The following is a 26,153-nucleotide window of genomic DNA, read 5'->3' as shown; positions in this document are numbered from 1 at the left end:
CAATCATGGCCTCAACCATCCATGATCCTCATCATCCATCATGAGCTTGGCCACTGTTTATCATGATCATTGTCCTTCTTGACTGTCATCAACCATGACTTTGAACATTGACACCGGCGACCTTCCACCGTGCCCACCATCAACCACCAATCATGAACCACCACCACAACAACAACCATCTTGGCCTTTTATCTAGCCTTGCATTTATCAAAAAGTTCCCTTAATCTTCACCATACATTTTGATAACGACCTGTTGCAACAATCCGTGACAACCACCGTCCACCAATGATGATCATTCATCTTTATAACCTTCCACTTCGACAGCCAGGGTGACACCCACCTTGGCAACCATCTTACCATCTTGACAACCATCTTGACAACCATCTTGACAACCATCTTGACAACCATCTTGACAACCATCTTGACAACCATCTTGACAACCATCTTGACAACCATCTTGACAACCATCTTGACAACCATCTTGACAACCATCTTGACAACCATCTTGACAACCATCTTGACAACCATCTTGACAACCATCTTGACAACCATCTTGACAACCATCTTGACAACCATGGCGACACCCACCTTGAACGATCTTAAACAACTATGAACAATCCACCTTGGAAACAATCCACCTTGGAAACAATCCACCTTGAACAATTACCTTGAGCACCCACCTTGAACAACCTTGAAGACATCCTTGGAAACAATCCACTTCGACAACCATGGTGACAACCACCTTGACAACTATGAGAATTATCCACCTTGAACAACCATGAAAAATCCACCTCAAAAACAATCCAAATCCACCTTGAAAACAATCCTGAAAACCATCTTGAAAACAATCCACTTTGACAACTATGGTGACAAACTACCTTGACAACGACCTTGAAAACATCCTTGAAAAAAGTCCAGTTTGACAGCCATTCACTATGGTCGCCACGAGACATCCTATCTTGGCCATCCACCACAGCCACCACCCACCTTGTGGGTCTTACCATCCCTCGCGGCCACCATCTACAATGGCCACCACCCACCTTGGGTCTTACCATCTACTAAGGCCATGCCCTAGCACGGTCATTATCCACCATGATCTTTCATCTTGAACATGCATTACGGCCACAATCCACTATGAGACTCATCTACGATAACACCCATGACTATTGGCTCGCAGGCTGTCGCAAAGACACAAAAATTTCCACGCCTTTCCTATCAGCTCTTCATCTCACAAAGTCTCATGATGAAACTTGCAAAAGACCTGGCCTTGGGCAATTTCTCAGTCAAACAAATGTCCAGTACAGGTCAACCTCTTGTGGCCAAACCAACAACTCAAAATAGTTGTGCAAAGCTTCTGGACCAAGCAGTTTTTTCCGTTAATCAATTTATCTTCACCCACAAGCTTATTTTGACACCCACCATCGAACGCTTTCCGATGTCTCATCATTCTCCAAGGTCGCCAAGATGGGTTTGCCTGTATGAACCAACCTTTTTGTATGTCATTGGGGATTAGTTAGAAGGAGAAATCATTTTATTTTATTGTTTCTATGTATTCTTTCTGTATATTCTCTTTGTAATGTACGAACCTGTAAATTTTTCACGGTTTACAGGACGGGCTCATTCCGTCCTCCAATTCAGAACGATATTACGATGACGTTTCTCGCATAATGGGCCTCAGGACATCAGTCCTTGATGAATTCTACCGTTACTTCCAGATTTCGGGGATGGGCCGTTGTTGCTACGGTCCAGGGGCCTGGATGATCGGGCAAAATTCAGCGGGAAATACGGATCTCGATCCCAATCGAAATTTGCTGATGGCGCTAGTGAGGTGGGTAGAAGAGGGTGTGGGGCCTGAGACGATATTAGGAACAAAATTAGTGAACGACGACAATCTACAGGGGGTAAGCATTCGAAGAAAACATTGCAGGCACACTAAACGAAAAGTATTCAAGGGGAGCGGCGATGAGGCAGATCCAGAGAACTTGGGGGGGGGTGGTGTTTAGACCGATTTCATTGTATCTAGAATCCGGTGCTTAGCACCAAAAAGAAATAGCCTTGGAAGCATACTAATATGACTTCAACAAGCCAAGAATACCTACTGAGTGTGCCAACTCTCTAAGCATTCATTCCATGGCAGGTTTCTCATTCTCGATCTCCGACAAAGACAAGAGAAATTTCGTTATATGAAAAGCTAAAGAGAAGCAGTATAGCAAAACATCAGCAGATCAAGACATAGTTATTCAATCTTCGCAACCTCCACAACCTCCATAATCCTGATCATACGTCGAATCATTGTTCCCTCCATCACAGTCATAGCTACCATAGTCATCAGAAGGCCCGCCAGAATAATAACAGCCGTAGGTCTCAGTATCCAAGTAACTCTGACTTACACAATCTTCATGTGAAGTGACCTGGCTCTCCGGAGGCGAATATGACTTCGTGTCATCATCTTGAGATACCTGGGTGTCGAACGTAAGCGAAGACGAAAAACGTTGGTATTCATTGCCATCCTGGTTGGTATATTCAGTCTCATCAATAGGCTGAGATAACCCAGCCTCTTGGTTCTGATCTTGCATTCGTACTTGGACTTGGACCTCGCCTTGGTCTTCTCCATCAGAATCAGAGTCAGAATAATTAGACCCAGTCTCAACAGTCGTCGAAGACGGCACATGCTTATCGAAAGCTGTCGAACTCCCAGTTCCCCAGTCCAGCCCACAACCAGATCCCAGACTAGCTCCCCATGCAGAGCCGTATCCCATCCCGGATCCGTATCCATAACCCGAGCCGGCTCTATACCCAACTCCAGACCCCGTTGGTGCCATCACTGGTCTTGATCCTGACACTGACCTTGACGCAGACCCAGGTCCAGGTCCTGATATCTTATGCTTGATTGCATTCTCTAGCTGCTTAAGCGGTTTCGCGATACTGGCTCGCCAATGACGTGAGCTCCCCGTGCTTGGTTCGTAGATGTTGATGTCGAAGACTCGGTTGTGTTGGGTGCATTGGAAGGTTTTTGTCCTGTTACATGATCAATAAGGATAAGGATATGAAGAACTCTGGGGGTGGGAACGATGAATGTATCCGAGGTATGAACATGTAGGTTTATGTAACAACTCACTCATTAATCTTCACGAAATTCGCATCCACAATCCCGTCCTCGGAGACTTCTTCGAAACTCCCGTGCTTGTCACTTGCGACGAAGTATCGAATAGACTCTACCGGTCCGTTGGTGACTTGGCGCACGAGCTGGATGCAGACGCTTGCCTCGGAGGGATCGGTGGATCCTGTTAGATTGCCGATTGTAGTGAGGGCCCATTTAGTGAATTCGGTGAAGGTTTGCTCGTGTTCTGGATTTGGGAGTTTGGTGGGTTGGATGGTGATACAGCAGAATAGATGGATTGCCATTTTGGCGGTTTTGGTTTGAATAGGTTGTATGAGGAAATGTTAGGTGGGAGTAGGTAGTAGGGGGTATATCTCGTTGTGAGTAACTGTGTGTGTGTGTGGCTGGTAGATGAGGTCGTCAGGATGTGATAATTCGACTCTTACCCGATTAGGCAACGGAGCAGTTATTCCCAGGTACGTGGTGTACCAGGACTCACTTTACGGGAATTATAGGGAAATTCGATAACTACATGTCATATTGTAGTTAAGGTTGAGTTCAAGATATTGCAAGGTTTGTCAAAAGACTTATGGCACCCATGATTAGGAACCTTGGAAGTTGAAGATATATCTACATAGTATGTTATGCACGTCATTCATATGGACGAGAAAAAAAGAAAAGTAAACAAACGGTCTTATTGAATTAATTAGTATTGCCAATTGCCGTGATGTCAATGAAACATGGGCAATCAAAGAAAACGAATATACAAGCATTCTATAACCTCCATAAAATCGCAATATCATGTCACAGATGCCCGTACTACTCCCAATCCTTGAGCTCGTCTAAGATATCACCACGACTAGAAGAAGAGGTTAGCCGATGAGCACATTTGAGCTTATTTTTTTGTATGCTTACTTAGAGTCTCTGATGGGATATTTGTTGTCACCGTCGATAACATAGCCGCTGTGGGTATTCTGGTTCGGCCACAGACCCTTGGTCGACTCTTCGTGGATAGTGACATGGTGATCGTGCGTCTCATTAGGACTGTCGATAGAGACAGTCGTCTCGTCCGTGTGAGGAGCTGGCCAGAAACCCTCACCGTCAGCGAATTCGTCGTTTGGGTTGGGTGCCGCCGGCGGCTGCTCATGATAGTAGTGCGGGGAGTCAGGCTCAGGTGCAGAAGGCTTGGTGGAGGGCTTGGCCACTGGTGCTTGTGACGATTGCTGAGAGGGGTGCGCAACGGGGGAAGAGGAGTGCGCAGAAGCGGGAGTCTTGGTCCCCTTCTCGTTGGTATACACAGCACCGTGGCCGCCAATGGTAGCTGTAGTGTTAAGCCCGGTCAAGTCAAGGCCCTCGTTGCCGGCGGCATTGCCACTAACTAGTTGGGGGTAAGCTGCGCAGGCGTCGTAGTGGCTCTTCGGGGGAGCGTGCACGGTGTTCGGGAAGGTCTCGGGGGCTTCGATGATGGTGGCCATTAGACCAGCTTCGACGTGCCACTCGACGTGGCAGTGCAACATCCAGACACCTGGGTTATCGGCCTTGAAGCGGATGACGACATGACCGTTGTTCTGTACCATGATAGTGTCGCGTCTGATCGGGGTCGCGGAGACGTTGCTGGATAGGCCAGTGTAGAAGCCGCCATCGACTGGGGTGCGCTGCAGAACCTGGAACTGGTGACCGTGCAAGTGCCACGGGTGCAGGTTGTTGTGGTGGTTGTTGATCACGATTTCGACGATCTCGTTGTGCTTCAGGATGAAGGGGTTTACTTGGCCGTATACTTCGGGGTTCGAAGCAAATTCGGCACCGACGGTGTTGGCAGTGTATAGAGATGGCACCTTCGGCCCGATATAGGTCTTGTTGTTGACAGTGAAGCGAGGAACACCGTCCACCAAAGCGCCGCCGGTATCTAGAATGATCTGGTGGTCCACGGGCTCGAGCAAGGGCTGGTGGTCTGCTGGGACCAAGGTGACATCATCCACAAAGTCATCATTGAAGTCGATGCTGTTGAAGACGGGAGGCTCGGGCAAGGGCTTGGCCTCGTCGTACACCAACCAGGCGGTGGCATTGGGGTTGTAGTTTTCGGGCATGGTACGGTTCTCGAAGAAAAACATCATGTTGACATCCATAGTATCCCAGATTGCAAAGTTCTTACTGGCATCCTCTTTGGTCTTAATCAACACGCTCATACGCTGGCCCGTTGCAACGCGCAGGAACTTGTCACCAGCAGGGTAGGGGTCGGTATAGACGCCGTCAACCTCCACCACAGTCATCTCGTGGCCATCGATCACCCAGAAGTGGCCGGGCCAGTTTCCAATGCAGACAATGTGAACAAGATACGTTTTGTTCGGCAGCACCTTGATCTTCGTGTTGCTTGAATCGTTGATCAATGCCGAGTCGGGGAAGGGCTCTTTGCCTCCACGCACCACGGGCCCACTGAGCAAGTCCGGCATCTGCTGATGATTCCAGTCGCTCAGGGTGAGCGTGAACTCATCATCATATTCGAAAGGAGGATTGGGATCGTGGACAATCAAAACACCACGCAATCCATCGGGATACTGGCCCGCGTTGTGTGAGTGATACCAGTATGTGCCGGGTTCGGTGACCTATGCTGCGGTTAGAATATTGTCATCTTTCTCGCCCTCGGGGTTTACCTACATCAAAGTGATATTGCATGTGTGAGCCGGGAGGAAGTGCGCACTGGGTGACTCCCACTGCGCCATCCATAACACCACTGCCCTCCTGGCGCATTCCATGCCAGTGGATAGCTGTGGACTCGTTCCCAAGACCGTTGTAGACATCGACGATCAGTTGGTCGCCCACGTCCACGTCAATCTGTGGGCAGGGCCATTGGCCATTGATACCAATTACTGGGCGCTCAAACCCATCAGGGGCTGCATTAACCCAAGTGATGTTCCAATTGAAGTAGACGTCCTTGGCTGCGGCTAGGCCAACCCAAGTGGCCAGCGCAAACAAACTAAATTTCGCCATATTGGCAATATTGAAAGAGCGTAAAACAACCGAATAAAAAAAAACGATAGTTGAATCTTTCAAACGAGTGTATTTGAGGTCGGATTAACTAGAAAGCAAAAAAAAGGAAGAAAAAAAACGAATGTAAAAACGCGGTTGTCGAAATGGGCGCAGGTCGGCCGCTGTGTTGGATGTCGAAAGTCGAAAGAAAGAAGCATGGAATCAGGCCTCTTTAATGTCGATATAAGCACGAAAAAAACAGCCATGTCGATCTGAAGGGGCCTGGGTATGCTGCTCCGGTCGGATCCCATTTCCACGCTCGCGGAAGTGTCATTGGCCGTGCCTTCATTCACGAAATCAAGGACTGGGATAATAAAGCGCATAGTAGAGCTATATCGGGCTCGACCTTTGAGCTGCCTTTGTTTTGTCTGTTCAGGAATGCTGCTCCAAGCGGACTTGGAAGTGAACTTGGAAGGGTGGAATGTAGATAATTCACCTAGCTGGGTGGTTCCTAAACTGGCACGCAAGGGGTACATACTCGGGCCTAATTCGAGTCGACCGGCGTAATTTGGAGTAAACAGAGTATGGACTGGACTTCAGTTCCACTATTGAATAGAACTATTGTACAGCATTGACATCTTTGACCTCTTTGACAGGACTAATAGATTGTGGAGTACCAGGATGATCGACCATATAAGCTTCTGTGGTGAGTTATATAAACTCGAAGGGCTCAGTAAAGAGATCTTAAATTTCTATCTTCAACTTCTAACATAACTTGTATACAGTTTGTCGGTTTAGGTTAGCGGAAATAGTTTCCCAGTCTGCGATTATCTAAGGGGGAGCTCAACAGCCCTAAGTCCAACATCATTTGCTACCTACTTATGTAGGTATATATATAAAGACAGATAAAGATATAAAGAGACATACAGTATCCAAAGTGCATGTGAATGTGGATAAAATCTACAGGATCAACAAGGCCACATAAATCATCGCTAATTTCCCCGTTGATATAAAATTTCCCGATTGATGCAACCCGATAAGGCTTAGACACGGACATTCCCAATCGGGCCGGGCTGACGTTGCACTGAAATCTCTTTCGTCCCCTCTCCAGGGCTGTTCCAGGGCTATTCCAGGGCTGCTACAGCGGCAAAAGAAAAAAAAAAGGACAACACTCGTATATTGTTTGTAGGAGGCCAGTGCATCAGGCCACAGGGTCCAGGACTGTTATCTTAAATAACAAGCCACTTAGGCAATTATCCCCGGAAAAAGCGGGAGATTTGCAATCGGGAGATGATTTCCTAAAATCAGACAAATCAGACCCCCTGTATGTCAGCATAAATATTCTTAGCCTTTCCCTTATATGTATATATGATGCCATGAGATCTGCAGGTAGTCTATGCGATGTGATAATGTGATAATATGTGATAGCAGAGTCCGAGGTTCGGAAAGCGTCGGCGTAAAAAGAGAGCTAAGGCCCCCCACAAAAAGGCCCAGGAACAAGGTGCGTGTCCGTGCGAGCTAATTAAAAGAGGCAGTGTGTCTGATAAGCTGTGGAGTCCAAGAAAAATGAAGAGATTTAGTTTAGTCAAGTCATTTTCAGTTGAAGATAAGTGGGAAAAAAAAATATGAGGGAGAGGGGAAAGCTGGGAAAAGAAGAGAGGGGTTGCCCACTTGGACTTCCTTCTCTTTCAACTTCATCTTCTTTTTTTAATTTTACCCCGTTGGCAAGAATCTCGACAATATATTTTAAGAACATCCATGCAAATCTTCACTGCCACTGACGACATCTGTTGATGGCGCTTCCTCACTTCAAATAGCATCATCGAGCCTCAATGGCGTAATAGGGTGAACCTTGATTCATCAAATCCTCGAGGCACATCTACACATACATCTTCTCTCGTGTTCCAAGACTATATAACTCATATGGATCAATCAATGACTCTCATCGATGCACAAGTGCACTTCCTAGTGAGTCATCCATGCTACTTGCCTACAACACCTACTAATCCATTAACTAGGAGGAATGTGTGGTACTGGTACACATCCCATTGGAGCTGTACCCCTACTTCTTGAAGTCTGTTCTGAGACTCATTTTTGATGAAATTCCACCACTGGAAGATGAGAAAGATGACGATGCCTCATTTGATGATTTCGAAAACGCTTCTGAGTATGACTCGTATAAAGCACCTGCATTCATGAACGTCTCTATCACTCCAGTCGAAGTCTCCGTCATGTGTCCTAGACGTCTGGTCGATAAATACTTCGTCCCGGTCATGGACCAACTCGACCAATTGGATGAGTCACTCCGATCCCGTCTGATCGTGAGTGAAAATGACTACATCGCCATGCAAGTCCTCGGCGAAGGCCTCGAGGCCGGCAAACGAGTCTTGGAATTAACCAGTCCACTTGCCCTGGCAGGCATGTATGTGAACTCCCAATACCTATACAAAAACATACATACTAACCTCCCCAAAGCTCCATCTTCTTCATCTCAACCTACTTCTCCGACTACATCGTAGTCCCCAAACAAAGCAAAGCAAGTGTGATCTCCGCGCTAGAAAAAAGAGGCTTCCAATTCAACAACGCCTCGGCAGCCTTCATCACAAACCCGCTAAGCCCAACAATCGAAAGAAGACTCAGCGACCTCATCCCGCCAGGAACACCCCCACCCTCAACCCTAGGCGAACTCCAAACTCGCACCTTCAACAACCTCCGAAAACACCAAATCACCCCTTCCGTAGACAACTCCCTCCGTCTAGTCCAGTGCGCAGCCCACCACGAATACCATAGCCAAGAATCTTCAATGTCCATCCTCCGCGACGCCCTGACAACAGTCCTCCTCGTCGACGAACCCCGCTTCCTATCCCTAACCCTCGCAGCCCTGGACCCAGCAGCCTCCCTCCTTCTGGAGAAGCGTCTCCTCCCCCGCTTCGCCCGCCAATCCGTTTCTTCAAGAGGAACACGCCTCTACGAAGATGGCTCCGGTCTCCTCCTCGGCTCAAAGGAGGACCATCTAATCCCAATCACCCTAGACCTCCGCGACCTGCCCCTCGAAGCATCAGGCATCGTCTGCGGCGTCGCAGGTCGTCTCGCAGCAGCAGCTACACACCCGCTCTCCTCGCACGCGGGCTCCATCAACAGTGGTGATAGCAGCGTCGTCGGCTCCGTACCTGGACTGTTTGATTCTTTCGGAGCTCGTCTTGCTGCACTCTCCATTGATAAATCGTCTACCTCTGCGCCCTCTCATGGATTGCAGCCCTTGCCGCACTCGACGCATCATCTACAACCTGATGTGGATGTGGCCGATGCGGTGGAGATTAGCTTTTTGAGTACCGCGCGTGCAGGTACCATTATTGTGGGTGAGGATGAGCTTAAGAGGGCTATCGATGCCCTTGAAGAGGAGAAGATGCAGTCGCCCAGGCTTGATGGGATTGTGTTTGAATCGCGGACTCCGCCCGATAGTCCGCAGCAGCGGGGTTGAGTTGGTTGGTTTTTGTGGTGATTTTGTAGTGACTGGCCCTGTGATATGACTTATGTTTTGATGTGTGCATGTGTTGATGTGGCGTCTGGGGAATCAAAAGTTCGTTTGTTTTTAATATTTGTATGAATAATATTACTCTATGGGTCATGAATTGGTTGAGTTTTCTATTACTATGGGCATATTATTTATGTCAATCTGAGATTTTGTGATGAAATATCAATGGAGTCCATCGATATATATATCCGGAGTAACACCACTATCCACACATCCAATTTAACATTTTTTTAGGAAGAAGATACAAAACACTCCAAATAGCAGAAAGCAAGATGATTATATAATTAATTTCGTATCTCATTATTGATATAGCAGCGCTGAGCGTAGTATGTACAGATCCAATGTTCCTGGCTCCAGGGCGAAAACTGGACCGACGTGGATATCCGCTGGTCTGGATTTCTCCTTGACCCCTGACTTGCCCCAAATGGCCACATTCCCCGGATTGCAAGTAAGAGGTACCCATCGTCAACCCCATTAAAGTGTCAGGTTGAACGGAAATCGTGAGAGGGCATCAAGACCGCCACAGACCTGGGTAATCCATACCAGATTCCGTACTCCGTCCTTGTTTCAGCAGGTGGTATAATGTGGCGTGTAGTAGTTGAAGCACCGCGATATTGGACATCGATACGAGGCGAGGACATCACCCCATCATGATTAGCCTTGTCCGAGACCTTGTCCGAGACATCTAGACCATATGACCAAAGTTCATCCGTAGACCCTGACAGTACCTTGAAACAGCAGTCAGCACAAATACCCCAGAGCTCCCCAAAACACATCATAGTACTCACCATCAGAACACCCAGCAGCCCAATCCCCAACACTTTCATTCCACGCCACACAACTGACAGCCTTAACCTTCTCCCCAACAGGCACAGCAGCAATAACCTCCCCTTTAACAACGTCCCAAGCAAACGCCGCCGCTCCGGCCGTCCCCTCCTCACTCCCACTCAGCACAATCGCATCTCCCATTGCAAAAACGGAACGCACCCGCAGCTCTGAATTCCGGTACGAATACCGCGGTTTCCCAATACCGCCCGCAACCGTCTTCTCCCCCGAAAACGCATTAAGAACCTTCCCATCCATCCGGTCCAGCAAGCGGATATGTCCATCCAGCGTCGAAGCGAGTAGGGCATTCCCGTCGCTCGAGCAGCGCACGCTCGTCACGGGATGCGCGAGGACGTCGACGGTCGTTTTTCCAGTTCGCACGTCATAGATCCGTGCGTGACCGTCGTAGCTACCGCTTGCTATTGAATAGGACCCCATGTGTACGTGTAGTGTTGAGACTGTGTCGGTTGCTTCGGTGAGTGTTTGGATAGGTTTGTAGCTCGAGGAGCGGGTGTCCCAGAGGTTTATTGTTGTGTCTGCGCTGCCTAGAAGAGGGGAAAGAGGAGGATGTTAGTTTTGGATACTGGGTAGGAAGGGAAACGAAGAGTGGAGGGGTTACCGGTTACTACGACGGAGTCGCCATCGCCGGCAAATTGTACGGCTTCCACTCGGCTATTATGGCCGGACCATCGTTTGGTTGTGATGCCTTGCTCGACATCCCAGAGGAAGACTTGGCGATCGCCTCCTACGCTGGCGAAGCGCGCGTTGTCGGCTGCGACGGCTATGTCCAGGACCGAGTAGCCATGCGCTTCGTATTTTTGGATAGGGGTTGTGGTCTCGACTGCTGTCTGGCTATTGGAGTTGTTTGGAGCTGCGCGCGAAAGGTGGACTGCTCGGTCTGAGGAACCTGTGAGGACGTAGGTGCCGCCGGAGCTTGAGAAGGTTACCGCGTTGACGGGTCCTGGAAGGCGTTAGCGCTTGGGTGTTTGGAGGGGTTTGGGGTTGAAAGTCGTCTGGGTATATCCCACGCTCCCACGCTTACCATTGTGTGTTTTAAGAGTGTGGATATGCCTGGTTGGGAATATTTTCCGGGGCATGGCCGTTGAGTTGGTGGAGAGAAGAAGGAATTGGCGGAGTTTAGAGAATGCGGGATGGAGCTCGGAGCTTCAACTTCCCAAGTCCCACTTAGAGAACTCTCTAAGAGTGAGAAGAAAAAAAAGCTAGAAATTACTACTTTACTTCGAATCTATGAATTCACAAGAATTAATTCTGTATTTCATACGGAATACAGAAGAAGTTATTATCAAGGTTGTAGACACACCATCGCTAGCTACCAGCGGTAAATGGATATAACAAACAAAACGAACCAAGCACTCAGACAAAGGTGCTTCCAAGCGCGAAGGGCAAGACAGAGGGTACTCAAAAGAGAAGAAAAAACAAGAGCATGGTTCGACTACTCCCCTTTTGAACGATCCGGGTCGACTCCCGGTAAAATTGCAACATCCTAACGACGTCCGTGGCTGCGGGTGCTGGAACCCTGCAGACCCTCGATCTCCTGCTCGAGGGATTTGATGCTGTGATCGGTTAGCAATGTATCTACCTAAACAATAGTCCGGAACATACGCTGCATGGGTAGCCTCCAGATCCTTGTTGAGGCGGTCGCGCTCTGAGATGAGCTTCTGCTCCCATTGGCGGAAACGCTGCTCCTCGACCTTGACCTGCTCGGTGAAGCGCTTGCGCAGAGTTTCTTCTTCCTCCTTGAACTTGGGGTTGTCGAGTTTGCGTGGCCGGGCCTCGCCAAACTTGCGGGTCTCCATCTGCTGGGCACGGTAGGCCTCGTAGTGCGATTCTTCCGTGGTATGAATAAGGTCGAGCATGTGGGTGCGGATCAGAATCGAGCGGAGCTTCTTGAAGTCGCAGTGGTCCTCGTTCTCCACCTCGGCGACACCCCAAGCGTACTGACGGCCCTTGACAACACGACCATCGTTGGCCTTGACATCCTTCTCGGAACCGATGACAGCAAAAGGCATGGCAGCCATAAGGCTGCGGGCGTGGGTAGCGGCGTGCTCGTCGTCCTCCTCAATGGGCGGGGTGTAAATCTTGATGCCCTGGGCCTCAATCACAGCGCGGATCTAATCGCCTGTTAGTCCGGATTCTCGAACTCTCCTCGTGCACTCGTTCCACTCACTCTATCCTTGTAGCGCACCAGATCCGCGTGGCTCAGGGTATCAGCCTTGGCAACCACGGGGATCAGGTTGACACGGGAGCTCAGGCGCTTCATCACCTCGATATCGAGAGGCTTCAGGGTGTGTCCGGTGGGGCGGATGAAGTACAAACAGGCGTGCACACGCATGTCGATCTTGTCGGTTCGGCGGGGCTGCTGCTCCTGGAGCATGTACGACTCGTGCTGGTCATCCAGGAACTCGATAATGGGTTGCCATGAATCACGGTTGTTCACGTAGTCTCCGAAGCCAGGGGTATCAATGACGGTGAGGCGGACTAGAAAATCGACCACTCATTAGCTGTCGAAACGCGGAAGTCGAAACCTCTCCCCCGACACTAGAGTATCTGGGTCGCACCTTTGAAGAACTTCTCCTCGAGCTCAGCCTTGGTAATCTCAATCTCCACGGTTCGGTCAACCTGCTTCTGGTGGCGGCGCTTGTGATCGGCATAGTTCTTAATGGTGGTGGAGAAGAGGGTGTTGATGAAGGTCGTCTTTCCTAATCCCGACTCTCCGGCAACCTGATTGAAGCACCATTAGCGTCAGCATGCGCGGGGTATTTTCCTCCTGTGAAACGCACCATAATAGTGAAGGCTGCACCCCGCTTCGCGACAATCTTGTGACTATACAAGCTTGATTAGAATCTTTCCTCATATCCACCGTAATCATTCGAAGGTACACACCGCTGGTTGGGGAGCTATATCAAAAATCGCAGGTTAGCTTCGAGATATCATAAGGGGAATGTTGGCGTTCCGAATAGCTTACGTTGGCAATGCCAATCGGCGAGGCGGTCTCTGAGGTCGACATGGTGGGTTATAGGGGAGGAGGGGGGAATTAAAAACAATTGGGAATCAACACAAAAAAAGAAGATGAAGAAGAGGTCCCTGGTGTAAAATACCAGAATTTAGAAGAGAGAATAAGTCGACTCCTGAGGAGAAAAAAAAGGGAGAAGGAGGAACGAATGTGAAATCGGATGTCTCTCGAACTGCCCGTCGCTGCTTCCCCCTGAATCTCCTTTCGTTTTCTGGAGTATACACTCGCCTTGCCTATCTGGGTTTAGCGCGGAAGGCTAGTACTAATTGAGAGCGGGATCGGGGCATGGATGATCCGAAGGCTCTTATCACGGTAGCTGGTGGAATTATCTCTAATTTTTTGATCTTTGAGATCGCCGACAGCCAAAATGAAGACAGACTTCAAGGTATGTACTACGCTTGGATGGTTGATCGCATGCAATTTACATCAAGCCTTGACAATTAGTTTTCATACTAACACCACTCAATTTTAGTTCTCCAACCTTTTGGGGACGGTATATCGCAAAGGAAATCTTCTCTTTACTCCCGATGGCACATGCTTGCTTTCGCCAGTAGGCAATCGAGTCTCGGTTTTTGATCTAGTACAGTATGTGTCGCTTGGTGCTTTTTTGTTTGGTGGTTTGGAAACCAGTCCGCTCACAATTGGTTGTATAGAAATACTTCTTATACCCTGCCTTTTTCGCACCGTACAAACATCGACCGTCTCGATCTTTCGCCCAAGGGCAATCTTCTGTTGACCGTGGATGAAAATGGTCGCGCAATTTTGACCAATTTCCAACGGCGCATCGCCATCCACCACTTTTCCTTCAAAGGACGAGTGTCCGCACTCAAGTTCTCCCCGTCCGGCCGACATTTCGCTGTCGGCGTCGGAAGACGCCTGCAAATCTGGCAGACACCCTCTACCCCCGGCACCGAAACCAATGGCGAGATTGAATTTGCACCCTTCGTTCTACACCGGGATCTTGCTGCCCACTTTGACAACATCGAAAGTGTCGAATGGTCCAGCGATTCGCGCTTCTTGCTCACTGCCGCCAAGGATTTGACCGCGCGAGTATGGAGCATGGACCCGGAAGAAGGTTTCGAGCCGACCACTTTGGCGGGACACAGACAGGGCGTGGTGGCTGCCTATTTCAATGCGACACAAGAAGTGGTGGGTACTTCCTGGAAATTAGTTCTGGAAATATCATACTAATTTTTATCCATAGATTTACACTGTCAGCCAAGATGGCGCACTCTTCCGCTGGGAGTATGTCACGAAAAAAGACGAGGAAACTATGGAGGACATTTCCGATGCCCGATGGAGGATCGTAAAAAAGGATTTCTTCATGCAGAATGACGCCAAGGTCAACTGTGCGGCGTTCCATGCGCCAACAAACCTTCTGGTGGTAGGGTTTTCAAACGGTCTATTCGGACTCTACGACCTGCCAGAGTTCAATATGATCCATCAATTGAGGTACGTTAGTTTGTGACACCCTCCCTTCCACAGTGGCTAACATCTCCCTTCCTCTAGTGTCTCCCAGAGCAATATCGATGTTGTGACAATCAACAAATCAGGCGAGTGGCTAGCATTCGGATCGTCTAAGCACGGTCAGTTGCTTGTGTGGGAATGGCAGTCCGAGTCATATATCCTCAAGCAACAAGGTCACCTTGATTCTATGAACGCCCTCGCATATTCACCGGATGGTCAGAAAATTGTCACGGCTGCTGATGACGGTAAAATCAAGGTTTGGGATGTCAAATCAGGCTTCTGCATTGTCACTTTTACGGAACATACCAGTGGAGTGACCGCATGTCAATTTGCGAAGAAGGGAAGTGTGTTGTTCACAGCATCTTTGGACGGTTCTATCCGTGCATGGGATCTTATTCGCTACCGTAACTTCCGAACCTTCACAGCGCCATCCCGTCTGTCATTCTCTTCGTTGGCCGTGGACCCCAGTGGAGAAGTGATCTGTGCCGGTTCACCAGACTCCTTCGACATTCACGTTTGGTCCGTGCAAACTGGTCAATTGCTTGACCAGCTCTCCGGCCACGAGGGTCCGGTTTCCAGTCTTGCTTTTGCTGCCGATGGCAACCACCTTGTCAGTGGAAGTTGGGATCACACAGTTCGCATCTGGAGCATCTTCGGCCGGTCACAGACCAGTGAACCTCTCCAGCTCATGTCAGACATTCTCAGTGTGGCTTTCCGCCCAGATGGGCAACAAGTCGCCGCATCTACCCTAGACGGTCAGCTTTCCTTCTGGTCCGTTGAAGATGCTGTGCAACAAGGAGGTGTTGACGGTCGCCGTGACGTATCTGGAGGACGCCGAGTGGGCGACCGCCGTACTGCTGCCAATGCCGCAGGCACCAAGTCTTTCAACCGAATCACATACAGCGCAGATGGTAGCTGCATTCTGGCTGGTGGAAACAGCAAGTATATCTGCTTATATGATGTCGGAACCGGGTCATTGATCAAGAAGTTCACCGTCTCCGTCAACACCTCGATCGATGGTACCCAGGAGTTCCTGAACAGTCGTGACATGACTGAAGCTGGTCCCCGTGCTCTTATCGACGAGACCGGCGAAGCTTCTGATCACGATGATCGTGTTGATAGCACTCTTCCTGGCGCAAGACGCGGTGACGCTGGTGCGCGCACCACACGCCCAGAAGTCCGCGTGACATCTGTGGATTTCGCACCGACTGGACGAGCATTCTGTGCCGCCTCTACCGAAGGTCTCCTTGTTTACAGCTTGGATACTGACTTCATCTTTGATCCCTATGATCTGGATATCACAATCACACCATCCAGCATTATGGCCACACTAGATGCTGCCAAGGCAGCCGCCACATCCGACACTGTGGACGAGGAGAATACCTTCCTCAAAGCTCTTATTATGGCCTTCCGATTGAACGAACAAAAGCTACTTCGTGTCGTATATGAAGCGATCCCTCCGTCAGATATTCCCCATGTGGTTCGGTCCGTGCCCTCCGTCTATTTACCTCGCCTTCTCCGATTCGTTGCACATGCCGCCGAAGAAACTCCCCATCTTGAGTTCAACCTCATGTGGATCGAGTCTTTATTCAGCAGCCATGGTCGCTACTTCAAGGATAACACAGGTACATTCGCAACCGAGCTTCGCGCCGTCCAGCGTGCTGTCGATGAAATCCGTGAAAACCTGAAACGTTTGACGGAAAAGAACCTTTACGATCTCAACTACCTGCTCTCGAAGCCTGTTCTTGGAAACAAGAAAACTAGCAGTGCTTTGTTGGCCATGGAAACCGAGGATGCTGAGGTTCCTGATGATCAGATGGTCGATGCCGACGAGGGAGATGGTGACTGGGTTGGCTTTGAATGATTTCTATGGGGTTTTCTTCGTGTATGTCTACTTGCATCTGAGCCAGGCGTTTTGTATATAGCAAAGACCAAAAAAGGGAAAATAGACAGAGAGGTCTTTGCCGGCCTTGTGTGAATAATATACTCCAAGTTCCGCTCTCTGAGACCTCAAACGGACTCTTTGTCCCTCTTTTCGCCTTTAGCAAACGCCCTTTTTTAAAATAAGAAAGTCTTACTTCCTAATACTATCCGACTGTCTCCTGTGCCACCCTCTCATTACTTTTCTTACTCTTTCCTACCACCCAACAACTTCCCTAATCTCCCCGGTTCCAATATCCCGGACAATCCAAGGCTCCGGAGAATCATTTATCTAAGTACCTTTCCCCATCTGCTGTAAAAAGCAAGATTCCATCAGCAAGCCTGAAGATGACCGGCCTACCCTTCTGGCCCCTCGTTGGGGTGTTGGTTGTAGTGCTCTATCTCCTTCGACGACCACCGGCTTCCAGTTTGAGACATGTCCCAACTGTCAGGTACAATGCCTATTTACCGGATTTCATCAATCGATTCATCTACTACCCCAAAGCTGCCTCGATGATTAGTGAAGGATATGAAAAGGTACGCAGTATACCTGAAACCAGTCGTTTACCTTAGTGACATCTGCAATCTTTAGTACAAGGATACTCCATTTCGCCTGCTCACCGGTGACGGGGAAGTAATCGTCTTGCCAGTGAAATATCAGGATGAACTGAGGCATCTTCCTCCTTCGAAACTCAGTTCTCTACATGCCCAATATGAAGTAAGCTCATGAGTTTATCTGTGCTACGTTACGTTGAGAGGTTGGAGCTGATGCAACTACTTCACAGAACGCATTGGGTCAATATACCAACATCATCATCAATACTCTTTTACCTTCTATGACTGTGCGGAAAAAGTTGACACCAAGTCTAAGTGCTGACATCCTTTGCTTTTTCTTATTTTCAACCTCATGCAAGACCAGAGAAATTAACATATATCAAATCGAACAGGCCGTGTTGTTCCCGGTATCATCGACGAGCTACGAGCAGCATTCGACACTGCCCTCCCAGGATGTGAAGGTGTGATATGCGAACGCTATTTTGTGAGACCACGCAGGCGAATACTCAGATACTGACAGAGACGTACCGAACACAGACGCCTGGATTCGAATCAACCCATGCGAGATGTTCACCCGACTAATCGCCCTCTCGACATCCCGCATGATGGCCGGCGACGTCCTCCGCAGAAACAAAGAATGGCTGAACGTCGCAAGCAACTACGCCGTGAATGTGGGAATCACCATTCTCCTCCTCCGTCCAGTTCCCAAATACCTCCGTCCCATCGTAGCGCCTTTCCTCCCCAGCGTCCGGACAATGAGGAAGCAGTTGCGCTATGCGAAAGACATCTTCATTCCGATGGTTCATGAGCGCAGGCTGGCAGAACAGGCTAAAGATCCTAACTACATAAAGCCAGACGACTTCTTGCAGTGGATGATGGATCTGGGTGGAGAAAGGGACGAGGAACTCGAACCGGAAACACTGGCGCATCACATGCTGCTTTTGGTTACACTGGCAGTTACGCACACAAGCACGATGGCTTTGTGTCACTGTCTCTTTGATTTAGTTACTAGACCCGAATACGTTGAGCCTCTGCGCGAAGAAATGTGCCGAACTCTACCTGATGGCTGGTACAATGCGACTCAGGCAGCGCTTAAGGACCAGTCTCGTTTGGACAGCTTCCTGCGCGAATCTCAACGGTTTGCTCCGCCTGGTGAATGTGAGTATTGCGAACATCTCCTTATGGCTGCGCAGTATAATGAGTTGGAGGTAGGGCTGTGATTGTATGTGATTCTCTAACTAACCGCGTCGTCTAGTGAACTTCCACCGTATCGTCAAAGAACCCATCACACTCCATGACGGCCTCGTTCTTCCGGTAGAAACACATGTCTGTTTCCCTGCCGGTCCGATTAGCAAAGACGCCGCCTTCATCAAAAACCCAATGGTCTTCGACGGGTTCCGCTGGTGTCATGACCCCCGGGACCGATTTGTTCTCACTCCTGAACCCGCAAGGTCAGATGCGATGGCGAACGGTGCTGGCGAGGATATGCACGTCCAGAAGCTCATGCCGGGCGCCCATTTCGTTTCTATCACCAATACTAACATGCATTTCGGGTACGGCCTCCAGGCATGTCCTGGTCGGTTCTTCGCGGCAAATACTCTGAAGGCGATCTTGAGTCGCATCATCCTTGACTACGAGTTCAAGTTTCTTCACGATCTGGATGGGAAGAGACCCCGCAACCTTGTAGTTGGGGAGCATATTCTTCCGAATATGACCACTGAGATGCTGTTCCGGAAAAGGCCTATTGGGCTTTGAGTAGAGGGGGAGACTTGGAGGTTTTTAGAGAATGTTGGTGGTTAGGGTTAACAGAGGTCGATGCGCAATGCCATAGTTAGCTAGTTACTCATTTTATCTACATGTTGCAGTTCTTTATGTCTAAAAGATCTCAGATTGGGAAATACGAGCATCGAATTTGGTTTCAATTCCATCGTACATTCATCTTCAATAGATAAAAGCACTGCCTCGACGTACACGTCTAAACTACGTGCAGATATCTAAAGTGTCCATATACATACAGGGTTCAAATCCAATCATTTCATCATATCTTCTCTCTTGAGAGCCACGTCCATCATTCACTGGGGGGTGGCCTGGGGCGCACCTCGTCCACGACCTCCTCTGCCACGGAACCCATTACCACGACCGCGACCACGGCCACGTCCTCGATCCAATCCTTGCGGCGGCGGGACGCGAGAGTAGTCCTGCGGACGGAAGTTGGGGTTGTTTTGGATAACACCCTCGTTGGGGTCGCTGTTATCCATTGCGACATATCCACCCCGGGCACCTCCGCGACCGCCACCACGAGGACCACGGGGAACACCACCACCATTGGCGTGGGGACGGAAGGGGAGAGTGGTCTGCTGTCCGTTGTTGAGACCAAGACCCCCGCGACCTCCACGCCCACCGCCATTGCCCTGTCCGGTGACAGCTCCTCGGAAAGAACCTCTTAGGGGTGGAGGGGCAGTTGCGTTTCTCAGTTGTCCCTGTCCGTTGGGGCCAATAGGGGCGCCGTACCCAGCAACTGTCAAAGGAGTCTTTGTTTGCTGGGTCTGCTGGCTAGCTGTAGCACGGGAACTGGTAATAAGTTGCCGGTTGGAGATGTTGAGGAGGGAAGATGCCAAAACAGTTTGACCACGGAATGGTGAGCATCGGCCACCTAGTGTAGTGCCGCTCATAAACGACACATCAAAGACAACATCAAGCAGAAGAGCTCGCGAGGTTCTGGTGAGACCGACAACTGTGCCACGAGTAGCGATCGGCACCTTACCAGAATCCTGGGCATACACAACCCGATCGCCGAGCTTGAAACTTTGGTTTCCGAGACGGTGCTCGACATCGGCAGGCCGAAGGAGAGCACTGCGGGGTACACCCCGAACCTTCTTCGGTTGCATTTCTGGCAGGGATGCATTGAGATTGTCGGCATCTTGCTCAATTAACATCACAATATCCGAGTCAAGCTGCTCAGCATCGAGGGGCACTCTCTCGAAGTTCTTAGCTTCTATAGATTTGAGCCAATCCTTGATCTCCTTCATCTTGAGGGCGGCAATTTCCTCGGGATAGAAATCAGTGGGAGAATAACGGTCGCTTTGAGGGTTGCGCTGGATGCCAGCAATGAATTCGGGGAAATTGATCATGTACTGTTGAATCAGTTCTACTGCCTTCTGGCTGAATTCCCAGCCGGATTCTCCCCGACGGGAGTATCCAAGAACCTTCTGTTGCTTTGCCTGGAACTTCAGGTTAAGACCGAGGTTCGCACGTTGGCCTTCGATGTCAACAGTAAAGGAAGATGTGATCTTAGCCAGTACCAAAGGATTGAGGCGAAGACTACGGGCAACAGCGTACGAAGGCATGTACGGGCAAAGTTGCTCGGATACCTTAACACGCTCTCGACCGAATTCTGGCTCACGACCTTTCACAGCCGCGACCAGTCCATTCACCTTTCCATCCTCGTGTCCGCTAACATACACAGGCCTTCCGTAGTTGAAGTCACCCAAGAAGAAGGCACGAGAACCCTCAGGGAATTCTTCTTGGATAGAGAGGGCTTCCCGCTCAATGAAACGTTCATCAGGATTGATCACATCATCAACAATAACCTGAAGAGCATAGTCTGTCTCTTGGCCGGGTATATCAGCGAATTCCTTGACCGTGGCTCCATCATCAGTCTTGCTCATGCCCTTCAGAAGTTGAATGTGGACCAGAGATTCGACATCGCCAATGATAATTGCTAGACGCTTGCTGTAGGTGCCCTCGATCTTGTTGGCCTTCCTCTTCCACTGCTCAATTTGCTGAGGGGTATGGGGAATAGAGACAGGGTGTTCTTCTCCGACAGGAAGAATATAATCAAATAATTCGTCTGAGACGCGAACCACAAGAGCTTCTTGCAAGAATGGATAACCAACGTGGACACGCTTCCCGAGCTTCGTCTTAGCTAGTTCAATGCTCGACCGGCTTCCCGGATCGAGGAGTGTAATAACCTGACTCTCATTGCGGCTGTCTTGATTGAACACGCAAACACCGTGGAAACCCAATTGGCCATGGTGCGGAAGTGTCTTGATGCTAGGGAAGCCAGCAAGCGCTGCCTTGCCTAGGTGCACGCCGTCCATTAAGCCAGCGTAGGGCACCAAACCATCCATGACAGGGAGATCGAAGAGGTTCTCAATGCAACGGCAGCTAGGAAGATCCGGGAATACACCAGGCATTGAGGAGGGGTAGACGAAATTCACCTCTGGGGAATAGGTGAATTTGAGACAGGCCCCAAAGTCGTTTCTTGCTTTTTCGTCCGCGGAAAGAAGGTTTTCTTTCGTTTTAAGGGCGTCCAACAGCCGCTTTTCGTCGATGAATGGGATCTTGACAACAGCTTCCCATTCCATCTTTTTCCCGTTCATATCAAGATCGAAATCACGAGGGTAGAAGTCGTAGATGGGGGAATCAGGCGAGGTCATCAGGTCCCAATACGCAGTAGGCACGATCTTCTTACTGCGGTCGGGCAAGACACCCATAAGTTGGTCGAACGGCCGGAAAGGCTGTCCCAACTTGAAGTCCATGTCTGCACCAAGGCCATCATTCACATCTGTCCCACCGTAAGCAATCAAAGCGACCCAAAGAAGGGGAGATTTAGTGTTACTAACCAGAGATCATAGGGGCATAGTGGTACTGGAAGAACCAGGGCCACGATGCAATGCCACGGTAATAGTAGAACAAGACCCACTGCAATCCTTGCACATAGTTTTGTGCCAGCTTCTTCATCTCTTCCTTGTTGTCGAGACCCCAACCGAACTTGGTCCGATAATATTTATCTTTCCATTCAAGGAACTTGGTGTCATATTTCTCCTGGGCAGCCTTCTGCGCTTCCTCGGCCGTCATCTCCTGAACCTTGGCCTTCTCGTACTTCCGAATAATACGCTGAACAGCCATTGATGCCTCCTCATCCTCTTCGTCGTCATCACTATCGCCCTGAGTCGGAGGCAAGGAGAGCCTCATGAACCGATCACCGTTCTCATTGTCGAGGGAGGACCAAGACAACCGGAGCTCATCCGCAAGCCGTTCAACGAAAGTGCGGTCACGGGCTGGAAGTGTAGGGGGAAGATCAAGAGGTTCAGAGGCCTTGTCAGACCGGTTCAGAACGTACTTCTTGACCGTCTTGAGGATCTCCTTTTGAGAAGGAGTGAGCGTAAGCTCTTTCTTCTGTTGCGAGGTTGAATAATCAATGTTTGAGTCTTTCTTTGACTTGATCCATTGTGCATCAGAGTTCTCTGCCTCAAAGAATCGGTATTCCACAGCACTGAGTGCGGTCACGAGCATACCCAACCGTTGCACATTGATAACACCCTGCTCATTGATGTAGCCGCCCATCTTTGGCAGCACCTCCTTGTAGAGCTTGAACATAAGGGCAAGGGCACCCTCGTTGATATGTAAGTTTGGAAGGTTGGGCAAGAAATCGTTGCCAACGAAAAAGGCCATGAGAATGAAATCATCAATAACACGCTCCATATCGAATGGGAAATCCAGAACACCTTCTTGTTCTAGCTCTTGGAATTCTAATTCCAAATATTCCCGAACCACGCTCAGATGCAACAAATAAAAGTTTTGATGTTCCAGTTCCTTGGGCTTCTTGGATACTTGGCGACCAAATGTCACCTCTTCTCGAAGAAGGCAGAAGTGAGGGTCATGGCTGAGAAGACCCAGCATGATCAGATCGGCATCCAGACCGTAAAGACAGTGGCGAACGTTGGATTCATAGTCAGGCTGCGCTTTCGAGCAGCGAATGTATTCCATAATCTTGTGCTCACCTTCTCCTGGAACCTCATGCCCAGAAAGCACAATTTCCACACCTTGCCAATCAGTGTCCTCCGAGATCTTCTTGTTGATGAAGTATTTGAGTTGTTTCGTCAATTTTTGCATGAATTCGGTACCTGGGGTGATGCAGTTGCTGTCAAAGGCATCTTCCTTTGGCATCTCCAGACCCTGCTGGATGGCCTTCTCCTTCGCATTTTCTGCATCCAGAGCCGTTCGGAATCGACGAGCGCGTTGTTGATTCATTTTAGCGCGAGGCGCAACACCGTCTACCGCCATATAGAACAGTTTCTTGGGCTTGATCTTGCCAAATAGATGTTCAATGTAATTGAAGATGGCAATGAACATTTGATCCTCCGTCATGCGAAATGTCGGGGAATCGCTGTCACTATGTGTACAGTTGTGAATAATGCCGTTCATGTCGAGGTATAGGCTATCGAATTCGGGTATCCGGCTCTCTGCGATCAGCATCGAGATTGACGGATACCGCTCACTCAGCCAGCGGAAGAATTTCGGGACACCCATATTGAAGGTTGGGTTAAATCGAAGACAGGATTGTCAAGGAAGGAAGTGAGAGGTAATTTATTGTAAGAGTTGAGAGATCGTATGAGGGGTTCTCGTAAAGGATTGAAGTAGACTTGCGACGAAAGGTGAAATCATCCAATGAAGAAATCTTGGACAAGATACTGCGCCAGCCAAGTGGTACCCAAAGAAAGATATAGGGGTAGAGAAAACAAGCAAAAGAAAAATATAGTAACGCCAAACTGACGCTTTTCAGTTGTCTATGATGCAAGAAAGCAGGTGTCCCCACGATGTGAACATTGAAGAGTCAACGGAGCTTGCTCACCGCCTACTAATTAGGACTAGTACCATTACAGGTCTCCCGGCACTCATTAACGCGCTGTTGCGCGTAGCTTTCCTCCGCCTACCTATCTGCTTCACACCCTCTTTCTCAGTGGTTCGAGTTCCATTGTGTAGTGATCTCAACATACTGCTCGGTCTACACCATTCCAAAGCCATGGATCCCTACGAAGACGATGCTGGTAAGCATTTACGTCGTTGCGCACTACTTGAAATCTCAATCTAATCAACGTCTAGGTATTGGTGACGAGCACGAGAAAGATCAGGATCAGGATCAGGATCATGAACATGCTGATGAGAAGGCGATCAATGAAGGTAGCTTTTCTCAACCTCTCAAGTTGTACCAATTACGGTTATATCTAATCACATTCATTGAGAACAGAGTACAAAACATGGAAGAAGAATGCGCCCTTCCTCTATGATATGATTCTGAGCACAGCGTTAGAATGGCCAACTCTTACAACCCAGTGGCTTCCAGATAAGCAAGAGTACGCCCCGAACTCCCATACTCCGATCATCAACCTAACCAAGTCTATCTTCAGAGTCCCAGACAAGCCCTACTCAACCCACCGTCTCCTCATCGGCACACATACCACTGGTGATGCGCAGAATTACCTTCAGATTGCCCAGGTGCAACTCCCAAATCCTAATGCCCCAAACCCGGAAGACTACGACGAAGAGAAAGGAGAGATTGGAGGTTATGGCGGGGGTTCAAAGAAGGCACAAATGGAAATCAAGTTCAATATTGTGCAAAAGATCGACCACAAGGGCGAGGTCAACAAGGCCCGGTATCAGCCACAGAACCCGAATATCATTGCGACAATGTGCACAGATGGTCGGGTCATGATCTGGGATCGCTCTAAGCACCCCAGCTTGCCAACCGGCACAGTGAACCCTCAAATGGAGCTCCTAGGTCATGAAGCTGAAGGCTTCGGACTTAGCTGGAACCCCCATGTGGCAGGTCACCTCGCAACGGGCAGTGAAGACAAGACTGTTCGACTTTGGTAAGCGAACGCAACATGAAAACACAAGATTTGCTGTGACTAGCATCTAATAAAGCTTACCAGGGACATTACTACATACACCAAGGGTAACAAGGCAGTCCGACCAAGCCGCACTTTCACGCACCACTCCTCGATCGTCAACGACGTTCAACACCATCCTCTCCACTCCTCTCTTATCGGAACCGTCTCCGATGACATCACGCTTCAAATCCTCGATACCCGCCAGGATGATTCCACTCGCGCGGCTGCTTCGGCTGAAGGTCAGCACCGCGATGCCATCAACTCAATTTCCTTCAACCCGGCCTCCGAGACGATTCTGGCCACGGGTTCTGCCGACAAGACTATCGGTATCTGGGATCTTCGCAACCTGAAAGCGAAGCTCCACTCACTGGAGGGCCACACTGATTCGGTGCAATCTATCTCGTGGCATCCATTTGAGGAGTCGGTGCTGGCAAGTTCCAGTTACGACCGCAAGATTATGTTCTGGGACCTCAGCCGGGCAGGCGAGGAGCAAACCCCTGAGGATGCTCAAGATGGGCCACCAGAGCTGTAAGTGACATTTCCCCCACTTCATTTAATGCGTTACCCAGGTGGAATCGTTGGCTAACCTAATATTTAGTCTATTTATGCACGGTGGACACACAAACCGTATCTCAGACTTTAGCTGGAACCTAAGTGACCCATGGGTTCTCTGTTCCGCGGCCGAGGACAATCTACTGCAGGTATGGAAGGTAGCAGATGCAATTGTGGGCAAGGATCTGGAGGATGTCCCAACAGAAGAAATTGAGGCATGATTTTATTTCTACTGGACTTGCAGTCCAGTCAGTTTTTCATATGGGTGCTTCTTTGGTATAGGTGAATTAAGACCATAGCGAGTAATCATTAAAAAACACCATTTCATCTATAACCCCTGCTGCCTGCGAGTGGCATGGTTGTCATATTGTCCACTAACCCTAATATCTCTAAATTTGTATATAGAAAGGTACATATATCATTACCCATGATTATCAGCCTAGCCAAGCCATGATGTGTTAACCAAGTTGCACAGCACCTATAATTCTTATAAAAATCAGGACCGTTTGGTGAAGTCAGTAC

The 26,153-nt window shown here is 49.3% G+C and overlaps 10 protein-coding genes across 10 annotated transcripts; 4 read left to right on the top strand and 6 right to left on the bottom strand.

Annotated features, from left to right (window-relative positions):
- Positions 1 to 220: 220 nt before the first annotated feature.
- N7487_000247 (uncharacterized protein) lies at positions 221 to 576 on the bottom strand (the record flags this gene model as incomplete). The annotated part of the gene is made up of 2 exons (XM_056867996.1): positions 221 to 250; positions 358 to 576. 2 exons carry the CDS (start codon positions 574 to 576, stop codon positions 221 to 223), a joined length of 249 nt encoding a protein of 82 aa, XP_056732780.1.
- Positions 577 to 2,240: 1,664 nt separating this feature from the next.
- On the bottom strand, positions 2,241 to 3,405 carry N7487_000246 (uncharacterized protein; the record flags this gene model as incomplete). Its single annotated transcript, XM_056867995.1, has 2 exons — positions 2,241 to 3,018; positions 3,119 to 3,405. 2 exons carry the CDS (start codon positions 3,403 to 3,405, stop codon positions 2,241 to 2,243), a joined length of 1,065 nt encoding a protein of 354 aa, XP_056732779.1.
- Positions 3,406 to 3,919: 514 nt separating this feature from the next.
- On the bottom strand, positions 3,920 to 6,088 carry abr1 (multicopper oxidase abr1; the record flags this gene model as incomplete). Its single annotated transcript, XM_056867994.1, has 3 exons — positions 3,920 to 3,959; positions 4,016 to 5,703; positions 5,756 to 6,088. 3 exons carry the CDS (start codon positions 6,086 to 6,088, stop codon positions 3,920 to 3,922), a joined length of 2,061 nt encoding a protein of 686 aa, XP_056732778.1.
- A 1,914-nt stretch (positions 6,089 to 8,002) lies between these two features.
- N7487_000244 (ACT domain-containing protein) lies at positions 8,003 to 9,548 on the top strand (the record flags this gene model as incomplete). Its single annotated transcript, XM_056867993.1, has 3 exons — positions 8,003 to 8,035; positions 8,086 to 8,489; positions 8,543 to 9,548. The coding sequence occupies 3 exons, from the start codon at positions 8,003 to 8,005 to the stop codon at positions 9,546 to 9,548; spliced, it is 1,443 nt and encodes a 480-aa protein (XP_056732777.1).
- A 759-nt stretch (positions 9,549 to 10,307) lies between these two features.
- On the bottom strand, positions 10,308 to 11,524 carry N7487_000243 (WD40 repeat domain-containing protein; the record flags this gene model as incomplete). Its single annotated transcript, XM_056867992.1, has 4 exons — positions 10,308 to 10,330; positions 10,391 to 10,972; positions 11,047 to 11,388; positions 11,470 to 11,524. 4 exons carry the CDS (start codon positions 11,522 to 11,524, stop codon positions 10,308 to 10,310), a joined length of 1,002 nt encoding a protein of 333 aa, XP_056732776.1.
- Positions 11,525 to 11,931: 407 nt separating this feature from the next.
- Positions 11,932 to 13,455, bottom strand: aspC (septin CDC12; the record flags this gene model as incomplete). Its single annotated transcript, XM_056867991.1, has 7 exons — positions 11,932 to 12,001; positions 12,051 to 12,559; positions 12,616 to 12,926; positions 13,007 to 13,169; positions 13,229 to 13,271; positions 13,332 to 13,345; positions 13,414 to 13,455. 7 exons carry the CDS (start codon positions 13,453 to 13,455, stop codon positions 11,932 to 11,934), a joined length of 1,152 nt encoding a protein of 383 aa, XP_056732775.1.
- Positions 13,456 to 13,828: 373 nt separating this feature from the next.
- On the top strand, positions 13,829 to 16,792 carry N7487_000241 (snoRNA-binding rRNA-processing protein PWP2; the record flags this gene model as incomplete). Its single annotated transcript, XM_056867990.1, has 5 exons — positions 13,829 to 13,846; positions 13,934 to 14,046; positions 14,115 to 14,610; positions 14,666 to 14,913; positions 14,971 to 16,792. 5 exons carry the CDS (start codon positions 13,829 to 13,831, stop codon positions 16,790 to 16,792), a joined length of 2,697 nt encoding a protein of 898 aa, XP_056732774.1.
- A 404-nt stretch (positions 16,793 to 17,196) lies between these two features.
- Positions 17,197 to 19,158, top strand: N7487_000240 (cytochrome P450; the record flags this gene model as incomplete). Its single annotated transcript, XM_056867989.1, has 6 exons — positions 17,197 to 17,385; positions 17,441 to 17,566; positions 17,634 to 17,718; positions 17,796 to 17,864; positions 17,902 to 18,561; positions 18,659 to 19,158. The coding sequence occupies 6 exons, from the start codon at positions 17,197 to 17,199 to the stop codon at positions 19,156 to 19,158; spliced, it is 1,629 nt and encodes a 542-aa protein (XP_056732773.1).
- Positions 19,159 to 19,475: 317 nt separating this feature from the next.
- Positions 19,476 to 23,718, bottom strand: N7487_000239 (chromatin-binding exonuclease XRN1; the record flags this gene model as incomplete). The annotated part of the gene is made up of 2 exons (XM_056867988.1): positions 19,476 to 21,970; positions 22,029 to 23,718. The coding sequence occupies 2 exons, from the start codon at positions 23,716 to 23,718 to the stop codon at positions 19,476 to 19,478; spliced, it is 4,185 nt and encodes a 1,394-aa protein (XP_056732772.1).
- Positions 23,719 to 24,211: 493 nt separating this feature from the next.
- On the top strand, positions 24,212 to 25,852 carry N7487_000238 (WD repeat RBAP46/RBAP48/MSI1 family protein; the record flags this gene model as incomplete). The annotated part of the gene is made up of 6 exons (XM_056867987.1): positions 24,212 to 24,236; positions 24,292 to 24,369; positions 24,437 to 24,542; positions 24,597 to 25,058; positions 25,122 to 25,607; positions 25,678 to 25,852. The coding sequence occupies 6 exons, from the start codon at positions 24,212 to 24,214 to the stop codon at positions 25,850 to 25,852; spliced, it is 1,332 nt and encodes a 443-aa protein (XP_056732771.1).
- Between the last annotated feature and the right edge of the window lie 301 nt (positions 25,853 to 26,153).

This window comes from Penicillium crustosum, assembly GCF_028827405.1.
Source record: "Penicillium crustosum strain IBT 35664 chromosome Unknown utg000001l_segment0_segment0, whole genome shotgun sequence".
Lineage (NCBI taxonomy): Eukaryota > Fungi > Ascomycota > Eurotiomycetes > Eurotiales > Aspergillaceae > Penicillium > Penicillium crustosum.
The sequence above is the reverse complement of the archived record's forward strand: the minus strand, read 5'-3'. Positions and strand labels throughout refer to the sequence as shown.